The sequence below is a fragment of the Folsomia candida genome, unplaced genomic scaffold (genome assembly GCF_002217175.1).
Source record: "Folsomia candida strain VU population unplaced genomic scaffold, ASM221717v1 Fcan01_Sc004, whole genome shotgun sequence".
NCBI classification, from domain to species: domain Eukaryota; kingdom Metazoa; phylum Arthropoda; class Collembola; order Entomobryomorpha; family Isotomidae; genus Folsomia; species Folsomia candida.
The window spans coordinates 7,759,022-7,772,377 of NW_019091196.1; the positions used below are offsets into that span (position 1 = coordinate 7,759,022).

Genomic DNA, 13,356 nt, shown 5'->3' on the forward strand with positions numbered 1-13,356 from the left:
AAGAATGGAGAGTCAGATAGGACCCCCAGAATTGTGTCTGGTGGGGGATGAGTCCCTCAATGGTTCTACAAGTAGACATCGTCGGGAGATTGGTACAAATTAGTGTAATTTATATTTTACTCGAAATTAAATTGGACTATATACTAATTAATGCAGATCAGGAAATCGATCTCCTCCCATTCGGACTACCAGAGGTCATTCCTTCCGAACCCATCGTACTTTCCGACCAAAGTGATTGCATGGTATTTAAGAAAGCAACATATTTTAGACGTTTAATTAAAACCCCTATTCTGGCCGATTGAGTAACATTGCATATCTATTTTTAGGGGCCCTTTCGCTGTCACCGATACACCGTCAGTTACAAATTAACGACAAATTGTCACAGACAATCGCGCTTTATGAAGCGTGTCATGCTCGTGTTGTCGATCCAATATGCACTCCTCATTCTGTGGGTGGCCGTCGTCATGTCTATTTCATCGTAAGAATAAAAGCCCTCCCAATTTTACTCTTATGAAATCTACTTTAAACCAATTAACTTAATTTGTTCAGATTAAGCAAATATATAGTGAGGAACTTTAATTACTCGTATTTACCACTGTGAGTCCCTCTTTGCACGTCAAAAGGTTCAAGTGATACAACCTTGACAAAAGTAATAATTGTGATTGACGTTGTTTTATTAGTGCAATTTTTGCCGTGTCGAAAATTCTTCTCAGATCGACCGTAAAAATCAGAAAGTTAGAGAGCTGGATACTCATTACAATTTCATTCGTACGGGTACGTTCATTTGGAACTTATGAGTTAATAAATTGGTCGAAATCGTTATGACCGAATTATTTAATTGTATCATTTCAGTTCGCTTGTATCGCCTATTACTGTGGAGCTGTGGCTGTATTTGCCGAAACCGACATAATTTTGTTGACGTCCATCTTTCTCTTTCTTTCGCATGTCTTCTTCACAGTGACGCCACATTTTGTGGATGTACGAAATACTTGCAAATTAAAAAAATTGCAATTGAAATTTATTGCAGACATTCATTTCTTTTTATTACCACCCCTTTTATTTTCTAAAGTATGATGTCCGCAGTTCTGAAATTGTGGGAATGTCCGCCGTAGTAAATTTGATGTTTTCACTCCTGCTCGCACTTCCATTCACGATTAACAAATATGACACTTCGACCTTGTTCAGCATCCTCGTGGTCAACTGGCTACCAAGCTTTCTTGCGAGCCAAGTCATCATCATGGTTAGCTCATTTTCAACTTGAGACAAACTTGAGACAAAATTTTCTTTAATACTTATTGTCATTTGTTTAGTTTCTGATTTTCGACCTGAAGCAAGTCATGACCGGGTGGCGGTATCCGTTAGGCGAAGCTGACTGGATATTTACAGTTTTGTACTTGTGAAAGAACGCCCACAAAAATTATCGACTCTTTAAAAATTGATGCGAATAATTTATTAAAAATCTTCAATCGTTAACAGGAAGATACATAAATAAATAAAATGACCCGTTAAACTAATTAACACTAATACTTATTCTGAGGATAGTAGTCTTGTTTGAACACATTCCATGCGACGGCAAAAGCGACGAGAAGAGCTGCAAGAACGACGGATGCGTACCACAAATAGGTCTCCCATCGTTCCCATTTTACATTTTTTAGTATATAAATTCCAGTCAAGAGGCCAGCGATCCCACCGCCTAAAAATATTTCATTATTTTGTGGTATTTTAATCGTACCTTACTCTTAGCAACCAACTCTTTGTGTGAATGGAGAGTACGCGGGGTGAAGCAAATTTGCGGCACCATGTAGCATCCAGAATGGACATCAAAAAACCAAATTGAAACCTCGGCATATTGTAGAAGATATTAATTAAAAAATATTTTCATCTATAAAATTTTTCGAAATCTTTCGTTTCTGACCTTTTATTAAGGGGTCAAACCCCGTCCGTCCGCATTATGATTTCTTCAAAACGGATGCGAATTTTGACATGCGGTTTTTACCGTCAACATTCGGGGGAATTCTGAACTCTTTTGGCGAAAACTGAATGTCAAAATTCGCATCCGTTTTGAAGAAATCATAATGCGGACGGACGGGGTTTGACCCCTTAATAAAAGGTCAGAAACGAAAGATTTCGAAAAATTTTATAGATGAAAATATTTTTTAATTAATATCTTCTACAATATGCCGAGGTTTCAATTTGGTTTTTTGATGTCCATTCTGGATGCTACATGGTGCCGCAAATTTGCTTCACCCCGCGTACTCTCCATTCACACAAAGAGTTGGTTGCTAATAGTACATTAAACTCAAGTCTGTGGAATATGCAAATATTTAGTAGTATGTTAGTACCGGTATGGGCAGGATAACCAACCTGGGGAAAAATTAGAGAAAAAATTAGTTAAACTGAGATACTCATTGACGTACAATTGACGTAACTGCCCGTCAATTGCATATCACAAAACTTGAAGAGATTGGAATGCTGGGTATTTTACGTACGATTGTTTCTTTTCCGAGATAATATTCATAATAGCACGCGATGCCCACATCGTAGGTGACAAATATTGAAAATAGTAAGACTCGAATCCACGGGTGCTCCATTTCTGACCAATTCTATCAGTGTATCAAATTTCAATTAGTCTTAATACGCATTTAATGGTTATGAAAGTAATTGAATCATTGTTTCTCACTCACCAATATCACGGTAGACATGTGCGCTGTGGTGACAGAAAGATAACATTTGTACCCTTTGTATGTAAATACGTCATTTTAAGCTATGTAAACATGCATATTTTGCGTACCAAAAATAAGTGCATAAACACCTCCTGAGGCCCCAGCGAGCATCGTATACGGCGACCACACCGAGGTCGCCAGTGATCCAGCGATCACACCAGCGAAATAAATCACGAGAACTCTCCACCTACAAAAAAGCAAATAATTTTTATAGTTTATACTATGTAATAGTCAATTGGAAAAGATATAAAAATGGGATATGCACCATTTATGCACCATTTCTAACAGGACGCCGAGAAGGAGCTGAACGACCACGTTGTTAATTATGTGCATGTACCTGTTAGAGAATACAGTATTTTATAACTCAATGCGCATAAATATTGTCGAAACTCTTAGAAAACTATGCTCACCCAGAATGTATCAAAAAGTACGAGACATAACGCCACACTTCATATCTCTTCTCAGGATGATAGATAAGCACGGAATGGATTGGAGGGGGGCCGTAGTTGTATAAAGTAATGCCATTATTACTTAAATAGTACCAGTTATAAATAAATACTCCAATCTGTCAAATGGTCAAAGAAATTAATATGTAACAGGAATTGCATGTCGTCATTTATCAGTGTTATAATGTTTCATAATTATAATTACCTCTATTAGCGTAATGGCGAACATAAAAATCGGGGGAGGAGTGCAACTGTACAAGTCTTTGTATAAATCTTTCTGATTATTTTGTTCGGCAAGGATATTCCTTGGGAGGATGAGAGATCGGGCAAAGTCGACAGCTTTGGTTTTCTGGATAGCACATTATAGAACACAGGAAATTAGTACTCCACTCATACTTTTATTTGTTTTTTACAGACAGTAAATATTATACCCAAGTCGTATATTCCACTCGGTCCAGTTGTCCATCATGGTCGACATCGACTTCATCGAAAATTCTGACAACCTACATAATAGAAACTCAGTTATTATGGGAGTCTCATTTTGTACATAATGTACATAAATATTACTAAATCCATACCTCTTCTTCCGGTAAGTCTGGAAAGAATTGTTTGAATTCAAAAAAGTCTATCTTGCCATTTCCGTCGGCATCGACCTGTATGAATTAAAAGTAAACTGTTGAATAACGTAACCTTCACGTAACCAAGTACCTTGCCCCGGAGCACAAAAAGCAATTACTTACCTGACTAAAGGAGGGCAATCTCTGAAATTCCGGAAGACTTATTCGCTTCACACTGACACTAATCTGACTAGCTTCAATCACAACGGAATCTGCTCTCTTATTTTGAGGGAGCAAATCCTTACGAACTTCTTCTTCTGCCTCCATTGTTCTTATGTCCTAGTTTTTGTCACTTTAATATGCGCTGCACGAATTGTATCCAGAAATCACTTTTTTAATCACTCTTATCCCAGTCTCACATTTTCTTTAACGGTGTCTATCTGCAAAACCAAAACGATTTTACTCTAATGGGTAAGAACTACCAAAAAATGTGGTCAAGTCAAAGTCAAAGTACAACTTCGCAATCTTATTAAAGTCATGCAACTGGTAAATCCAGCAGGATCATTAAAAAATAAATGCGTGAAATATATTCAATATTCAATCTGAAATTGAAATACCGGATAAAATAGCATGAAAATATGTTATGTCTACCTGCTACTGTGTATGAAATTCTTTTAACGCATGTAAATACGTACGTATTGCGAACGTGCGGTTCTAACTATTTCGTAAGTAAATTGCTGGCTAACTAAATACAGTTGTAAAGTTTGTCCATGTGTGTGCATACGACTAATGAATAAGTCGCGTCGTCGTGCTTTGCTTAATACTTTTCATTAATTTTATCTAATCACTGTTCAAACTCAATTATCAAATGCAATACATTGCTCACTATATACTAGCGTCCCCTCCCACTTAATAAGCTACGTATGGCAAATATCATTGATATATGTACACACACACCACGAAATACCACAGATTTATGTACATGTACAAATCTTGTCCTGCACGACACGATTTGGTAAAACCAATACCATGTGATTTAGTCGTACAGTGACGACAACGACAGGGATGTAGATTTATTGTGGTCAACTTTTTTTATGTCGTCTTTGATTGATGTAAATGGGGAGCCTAATGTCGTAACTGCATAGCTGCTTATTAACGTGTCAACCAGCACAGTTAGTGGATTAGTTGAACCGTGTAATTATTTGAGGAAGTTTAAACACTTATTTTATTTATAAACTTACAGGAAAACCTGATCCTAGGACAAGTTTTTGATAAATTTTTGATGTAAACTGATCGTGCAGTTGACTCATGTTATGAGGAAAAGACAGGATGAAACAGACTGAGTAGTAGGACTGGCTATTTGATCTGATTTATTATCCCAGTGGTGACGAATCGTATGGAGATTACATCAGAATAAATTGGCCCATGTTATAGTTAACTGATAAAGTATTTACTAAACACGGATGAGAATGAATTCAGTTATGCACCTACAACCAACAGTCCATCGTAAAAAGTATGAGTAATGTGATTGTATCCTGCATCCGCTTACTGTTAACCAATCGACCACCAATTCACTTGCACTTTTTTTTATCTCATATCAACGAAACGAAATGAAATATATGAGACAGTTTTTTGTGTCATCATCACTATAATTAACTGATGAATAGTAATGAGTGCCTGCCAACTGGGTTCCTGGATTGGATTTATAATTTGCATGTGTATGTAACAGAGCCGTTTGAAAGTGCTGGATGAATTTTTAAGACTTGAAGACTTGTATAAATTCGCTTCAGCAAATGTCAACTTGTTGTTTTGCAATGTCACGCATGCAAACATTGTGTATCTCATTAGTGTGTAAAAAAAAGAAGCTTATTTTCGTCCCCCTGCATGCATTCTAAGTATTGTAATTTCTTGAAACTTGTCTCTTGAGGCAGAAACCAAATTGGGCTTAAAATTTGAATAATTTTTTACGACAAAATTAAAGCCATAAGTGTTTAACAGCAAAACAACGCCTCGATTCTAGGAATATGTTTTCTTAGAGGCACATATTTTTTATTATGGGACGAGAAAAGTGTTAATTTACCTTCTAATTGGTTTTATCGCTTTCAGAAAAAAATACACGAACAAAACACTGCGAGAAGCAATGGTTGAAATTGTTCCAAAAGTATGTAATAACTTTAGCTTCTCGCGAGAAATGCACTTTCAAAATGTAACGACCGAGTCCAAATTGTAGCCCTTTTTATACTTATTACCTGGCTCGGTTATATTTGTACATGGTTATTTAAAGTTAGCTGGTGGGTGGGTGTGTTTTACTTTTCGTGAGTCATGTATGTTTTACCCGAGGCTGACGCAATTTAAAACCTTAAGACTTACATAACCAGCAGACAGAGAAAAAAATCACCTTGCATTTCCAAGGTATTGTAAATATGGGATGGCAAGATCTTCATGTCACATGCAGGCAGACACACGGGACGACATGGTCCACAAGCTATGCGGCAAAACCGCTGAAAATTTCTATTTTTTCATACCAAATATGAGTTATGGATTTTAATTTTAGAAATCGCGCCATATCTTAAAAACCAAGGCTTATTTCGAAAAAGTCAATCAGTCGAGGGCACTAGCCGGGACCTTCCCCAATACGATCCCGTTTAGTTTAGGTTACCAAAATGTATCGTCTAGGCTGTAGCTCAGTGGAGAAATTGGTAGCCGAAATTGCAAAATTTTTCGGAAATTTGAACTTACCGCCTGTACCTAGCATTATTTCGAAAAAATTTTCGAGTAAATATTATAGATAATGCGGTTATGAACATATTTGCTATTACATACAACTTTGTGTTATGCACCCAATTCATTCAGCGAAACATTTATGATTTCGAAACCGAAAAATCGGTTTTTATTGAATTTCTTGAAAATGGTTCAAGATACCATGAATTAGAAAAAAGTCATTTTAAAACTTTTCGAGAGGCATCTAATGCACTTTACGGCATCTCTTTACGCCCAACCGTTTTTTTGTACGAGCCCCCGACATTTCCCATAAGAGTGCCTGACAACATACTATATGTTCCACATATAGCGCCAAATGTCTCAGGTTGCCCCGACATTTGAGCTTATGGTGGAAAAAATAGAAAAATAGGTTGTTAAAATTCTTGAAACTTGCTTTCGTTCTGGATGATGATGAAGTGAGTGTGTAAAGTTAATTTACTCGGCTAATGTCAATAAACACTGCACAGGGTTCAAAAACCATGCACAAGAGAAGAATGATAATTCGTAGTTATGTAGTATGCACTGAAGTCTGGTTTTTGGATGTGTTTGGAAAATAATGAAGGAAATTATATTCACGGGAAGTGTTTACGTTTCAATTTTATCGAACAAACTGAACCGAAAGAGATACGAAAATAATAAAGATATGCACTTTTCAATTAGTTTGAAAAGGACATTGCAAGAATTTCTCAGTAGTCGTCTCAATTTCCCGTTTGCAAAACTCGTTTGTTCCTCTTTAACTACAAGATAATAATTACAACTCGCATAGATATTTATGACAAAATCGTGTATACGTAAACTTGCAAAAAACTATTTACAATAATATATTATGTACGTTTGATAGTGGAATTTAGGCGTAAAAATCGTAAAGTTTTGCTAGTGGAAAGAATGATAATAAGATTTATTTACCTTTGCTTTTTGACTACTGAGTATTCTTCCTTATGTAAAAGTTGATTGTTGTTGACGTAAAAAAGATTATTCTTCCATGTCAACTTTGGAAGAATAGGTTGAGATTGATTACTGGAGGCTCGTACTGGTTATTCGAGGCATCGTCATTATAATGCCGAGCCGAGCTGGGATTCGTTCTCCGGTAAAGCTCGTAATTCCCATTCGTAGTATTATTGTCCTCATCCTCGTTGTTATCATCTCTCCAATTCGAAGAATCCGTAAGATTCGAGGAATTCGAGGTGTTATTGTTTACAGAATTGGGGGACGCGGTCAGGTATACGTCTGGATCCTCCATCGCTATCATGGTAGCAGCCACGGCAGAAATTGTTAACTACATATGGAGAAAAATTAGAGAAAATGCATGAGGTTTTCACTAAGAATATTATCGTATTTTTAACTCCAATCTTACAAATATACTTACATAGATGAGTATAAAGGGTGTGAGCAATAGGAACAAGATCATGTCAGCTAAAGGATGAGTTATACAAATATATTTTAGTTAGAGTTAGCCCGTTCCAGGTGAAATAATTAATGTTTTTCTTCGCCGCCGACGTGACTAATATTTTAAAACACTTTACCACACTGATTTATTTATGAGGAGTTAGCATGCAATGCAGAGAAGAGGATTGGGAATGAATTTCGTTCCATTTCCATTTCACCAACAACTGTTATTTTGTGGTAAAAGACCTTCGTTCGTCCGATTATTATTATGTGTTTGTGAATCCATTCACTTATTTTTGGTTGTGTGTGTGCCTTGCCTTCATCATTCATCCTTTACGGTTATTAAATAAGTAAAGGGTTGGTATGACCACTTGAGCACTTTGGATAGCGTGATGAACCGTAGAGTGATGAATGTATGGACAAGGTCAAAGTGCATTCATTTCATAAACGAGTTAGCATCTACCTACCATTAACACGTAAAAATTAGTGATGGAATCGCACCATTGTAAGTTTGAATGTATGCAGTAGCAGTGCTACTGTAGCACTAATGGAAGTGCATTAAAAACCACCACGCAATGTACATTATGCACTAAATTATTTATACCCACACTAATATTTTCTCGATAAAAATGTACTTATGTGATGAAAATGCATTGCATTTAGATTGCACATCCAAAAACCAATGACGTTTTTATTGTGATTTTGAAAAACAAAGAGAGCTTGGAAATTCTCTATCTGCTAATAAATGGCAGTATAAATTGCATGAAGAATGTAAATAGTAGTAAATATATGTAGTAGCCAATTGTTTAAGGGGTAAGATGAGATATACTAACAAGAAATTAATTATTTTGAGATTCTTTCGGTAGGATTAAGGTCCATCATTTATTTTGACCGGGTCGTCATCGTCGTCGTCACCGTCTACTTTTTCCAGTAGGAAAGGTATGGGTAGTAGTTGTAGGCAGAGGTGTAGCCAGATGTGTAGGTCACTGTGCGAAAATGATGGTACGATTAAAAACTGAGCTAAAAGTTGACATTTCTACAATATTAATTAGTCGATAAGTGCATACCTGGGGTGTGGGCATAGCTGGAGTAATAGCTTGGGACCGTGTTGTACACATATGGGCTGTAAACGTATGGGCTGGTGTAGTAGTATTGGGCAGCGGCCACGGCGAGGACGGCGAAAAGGACGAGCACCTAGATAAGAAACGATGATAACGTCAAGGAGATGATAAGTACCGCTGGTTATCAAATGGGAAGGGAACTTACGAGCTTGGACATGATGATAATCGACGACCGACGGGGGTTGAATTTAGTTTTTGTTAAGAAAAAGTGATCTGCTTTGCCTGGCAAACAAAACAACAATGACGACTGGACCGAATTCTCGAACTTTTATACCTGTGATAATACCAACGAGGTACAAATGCTAAACCATGGTTGAATAATTGGGGAAAATTTCCAAATATTATTGCCAAGTCGGGTAGTAGTTAAATAGTTGGTTGGTTGGGCCAAAACTGTGTCCGTGATACATATTTATTTGTTGAAAATCCAGTTTGCTAATTAAGTAAGGATTATAAAGTTAAATCCATATTCTTCTGCTGCTGGTCATCTTCATCTTTGCAAGTTTCCTTCCGAACATGATTATAATTGCGGTGGAGAAAAAACTGGTTCTAGAGCTGGAACAAGATTCTGGAATTTACTTATTCGGACATTGGTTTGAACATAATAATTGCGAATTTTTTGGCAAGGAGATTCTCGCCTGATTTTAAAATAACATGGATAATATGAGCATCTTGTATGAAAAGTTGAATGAGAGACGTACATACATATGTGCCTAAGGAATTATCAAACCATGTCTGTTTTTCACCTATTGCGTAACAAAACTCCAGCAGAGCTACAGACGTCTAAGAAAATTGTGGAGAAGTCAGGTACTTGCACATTTTGAGGCGAAAATGATTGATTTTGATTATTTCAGTAAGTTGCATTTGCGTGTATTCGTCAGAATGAATTGGAGCGAGAAATCGGAGTGACAAGCTTTTAAAATTGTACACTTCAATTATAACATCCATCCATATTTCCAAATGTACATATTCAACCAGTTTTGCAGGAGGAGGATGAAATCCGCAATCGATAAATGGGTAACCATTCATCTAAAGGAATTCATCGCATGAAAATTTAATAACCTCAAATTTGCAGAAATGACAGCTTTTAACGGTTGCAAGTTCCCCACTAAAATTTACCCTGGCTGAAAAATAATCAATTTTTGGTTAGGTTAGGTTGCAATTTTACGTATTTTTAAACTTTTCTTGTTCCACGTGTAAAACATTAATGTTCTGTTGGGAGAAAAATCTAACTTGGTTGTCCAGAATGTGTCTAAATCATTTACACTTTGCAAAAAGATGCGCATGTTGTGTATATGTATGTAGAGATAAGAATATTATTATTAACGTGCATTCATAAGTATTCCACCAAGTTGGGCAACTTTTGAGCATTTTTTTGCACGGGAAAACCGGTTCCGCTAGCTGGACTGGACAACGAAAATATATACAAGGCTGAACAAAATTACAACTTTGCCGATTTTTTTAAAACGTTACGAAAATAACCAGTTGAAGAGGTTGAAGTTCAATTTATAGTTTTAAAATATTACGTGACTGGGTAAAGTTAAAAATATGAAGGTAAATTGAACGTTTCAAAATGTCAAATCCTTGTGTCTGGTTTATTACATGTCACTTTCATATGATTTTTTGTCGAAGCTAAAATTGGAGGAATTAATTTTAGAACGTCATTCTATTTTAAACTTATATGTCAATTGTATTTATAATCTGTAAGTTCGTATTCGTACCCCATTTTCGATTTAGCATGACCCCTTCGACTTCTCATTTTAAATTATGATACCGAATTTATACGAATATGCACGAAATAATTCAAAACATACAACGATACTTGATTGGATTTTGAAAACGCAAGATGTTGTTTTTATTTGCTAATCGCAGCAAAATTTTTTGATGTTATATGGCATTTTCAACCGTTTTGAAAAGCAACATTATAATACAAATTGAGAGACGGTCCGAATTGATAACAAAGAAACAAGGTGTCAGTTAACAAAATTGGTCATTTCGAAAAACTGTTTACTTCTTGTAGTAGGCGAGTCCACCATATCCGAGTCCAGAGTATCCGTAGGCTGGATAAGCGCCGTACGAGTAAGCCCCAGTGTAGGCTGGATAAGCACCATATCCGAGACCTCCGTACGAGACGTATTGAGCAGAAGCCATGGCAACGACGGCAGCGAGGAGAAGGATGGCGAACTGTTGGATGATTAAAATTGTATTAAAATTTGTAGATATCAAAATTGGAAATATGTATTTTCAGAAACTTACAAGCTTGTTCATTTTGAAGGTTGGTTTTTGGCTTTGGAGCTGGAGATTTGTTTTAAGAGTTGTAAAAGGCTGGTGATATCAAATGCAGACTTGGCTTGGCTATTTATACGAAAAATTGTATAAAGAGTTACGCAATTTCATGAGCTTGACAGTAAAATGTATCTGACTGATCAAACAAAGAAATTATTTCAATTTGGTGAGATGTTGTGCTGGAGAGGAAAAAATGACACCACAAAGAATCGCTATTATGGAGAGGAGGTTTATTTTATCGGCAAAAAGCGCATTATCTTTTACAGATCACCTCTTTGTCTGATCTCGTCTTAAGGTTTGCGATGCGATGCCTAAGCTAATCATGCAATGAGTAACGACGCCTAGTCGTAAATAAAATATGGGCCTGGGCAAAATCTTTGTGATTGTCATTTCCTTATTGATTGCATGGTGTGCATATGTAGCAGACTTGCATTACAAGTTTAATTAAATGCAGTATCATCATCTCGAGGAGTGCATTCTTTAGCGTGTAGTTAGTTAATTAACTTGGTACAGAAGCATTTACGTTTTTGGAGGAGCAGGTATACGCCAATTTATTTCAGACGTCCAAAAATAATTGGACAAGTAAGAAGGGTTGAATTTCTGGTTAGAAATCTTTAAAAATTGTGATTATAAGAGAGGTCCGTATCGTCATCGGGGGATCTTAAAATGGTTTTGGAGGATGATTAGTACGTTTATTTCTTCCAGTATGTGGCATAACCGACGGATGGATAGTATCCAGTGCTGGATGTAAAAATAGGATTAGTTTTTATTTCAAAGTTTTCAATTTTAAGGAGAAATTAGACACTTACTTGTACGCATAACCGGTGTAGGCAGGGTACGCTCCATAGCTAATTTTACAAGTGAAATGTAAATTGTAACATTTTGTACAGGAAATTTTAACAATTTATTACATGAAAAATTATTGCATACCCAGAATAAATGACTTGTGCACTGCTGACAGCGATCACAGCCGCGACCAACAACAAGATGGCGAACTAAATAACAATTTTAAAAATTTAAGTTTTTAATTTGAAATTTTTAATTTGAAATATTTTCAGAAAATTTAATACTTACAAGTCGAGACATTTTGGAAAAGTTTTCAGAAGTGAAATTATGCTGAGTGAAATGTTGAATATGTGTGGAATTAATCGGGGAAGCTATTTATACGAAGAATATTCGGTTTTTTATGCAAGGTGGGTAACAGGGCCAGGTTTCAACATGCATGGAATTTTGGTACAAACAAATGGGGGAATTACATCCATATATTGTCGGTATTAGTAAATACCTGAATATGGGTTGGACCCACCCGACAACGTCAAGGTCACATAAAAATAGGACGAGTGAATTAAAGTGTCCATCACTTTGTACTACATCACCATCGCTAAATTCTTATGTAATGCATGGATGAATACGTACAAATGGAAAAGCATAATACTTTGTTACTCATTGTTCTACATTGTATTATTCTTTCTTTTGCAAGAGATTAGCTTCGAGATTCTGCTCCCTGGGCAATCCTGAGCCTAATTGTCTGAGACAACAATTTTTTGCAATCCTAAATACAATTTTAAAGAATAAGCTGCTACATTTTATCAAGTCCGAATCATGACGAGGCTAAATTTTCGATTGGTTTTAATGGGCAAGAAAACTTCGTGAAAATTCAGCAGTTTGGCAAGAACGACAACATTGTCACATTTTTTATGAGACAATTAACAACAACAATTAATGAATGAACATGAACCTGGTTTAACAAGAAATCTATAATTAGATCGGTTCATTTAAGAGCATATATTACATGGCTACTCTACAATAATATTATGCACCCTGTCACGACGCCTGGAACATGTGTAGCACATTCAACAAATTTGCACTTTTTTGCCAAAGATCTGCCAGTAAAGTGACTGAAGATGATTCATGTGAAGATCACGCACATACATGTAGATAGTCGAGTATAGTATATAAAATAGCACACGGAATAATTGAAGGCGTGGTATTAGCAGTCTGGTTTGCGATATATTGCTTAAATTGGCAAAAACTTGCCAGCTATGCCTTCAAATGTCCTTCAAATGTACCTCTCCCAATA

At 36.2% G+C, this 13,356-nt stretch overlaps 2 protein-coding genes across 7 annotated transcripts; both read right to left on the bottom strand.

The window, feature by feature from the left end:
- Positions 1–1,427: 1,427 nt before the first annotated feature.
- LOC110849218 (rhomboid-related protein 2) lies at positions 1,428–8,113 on the bottom strand. 6 transcript variants are annotated; one of them, XM_022096595.2, is made up of 13 exons: positions 7,853–8,113; positions 7,393–7,762; positions 3,910–4,166; positions 3,748–3,822; positions 3,601–3,672; positions 3,375–3,518; positions 3,134–3,288; positions 2,989–3,060; positions 2,792–2,910; positions 2,685–2,707; positions 2,490–2,603; positions 2,343–2,364; positions 1,428–1,693 (listed from the first exon to the last, which is right to left on the bottom strand). In XM_022096595.2, the coding sequence occupies exons 3-13, from the start codon at positions 4,051–4,053 to the stop codon at positions 1,521–1,523; spliced, it is 1,113 nt and encodes a 370-aa protein (XP_021952287.1). In that variant the 5' UTR covers positions 4,054–4,166; positions 7,393–7,762; positions 7,853–8,113; the 3' UTR covers positions 1,428–1,520. The 6 variants fall into 6 exon arrangements, with proteins under 6 accessions (XP_021952287.1, XP_035707389.1, XP_021952289.1 ...); XM_035851496.1 differs by lacking the exons at positions 7,393–7,762; positions 7,853–8,113 and adding an exon at positions 6,881–7,222; XM_022096597.2 differs by lacking the exons at positions 7,393–7,762; positions 7,853–8,113 and adding an exon at positions 6,125–6,857.
- A 2,703-nt stretch (positions 8,114–10,816) lies between these two features.
- LOC110848416 lies at positions 10,817–12,649 on the bottom strand. Its single transcript, XM_035851498.1, has 6 exons — positions 12,562–12,649; positions 12,351–12,433; positions 12,207–12,271; positions 12,086–12,124; positions 11,247–12,017; positions 10,817–11,174 (listed from the first exon to the last, which is right to left on the bottom strand). Exons 1-5 carry the CDS (start codon positions 12,632–12,634, stop codon positions 11,969–11,971), a joined length of 309 nt encoding a protein of 102 aa, XP_035707391.1. The 5' UTR covers positions 12,635–12,649; the 3' UTR covers positions 10,817–11,174; positions 11,247–11,968.
- Between the last annotated feature and the right edge of the window lie 707 nt (positions 12,650–13,356).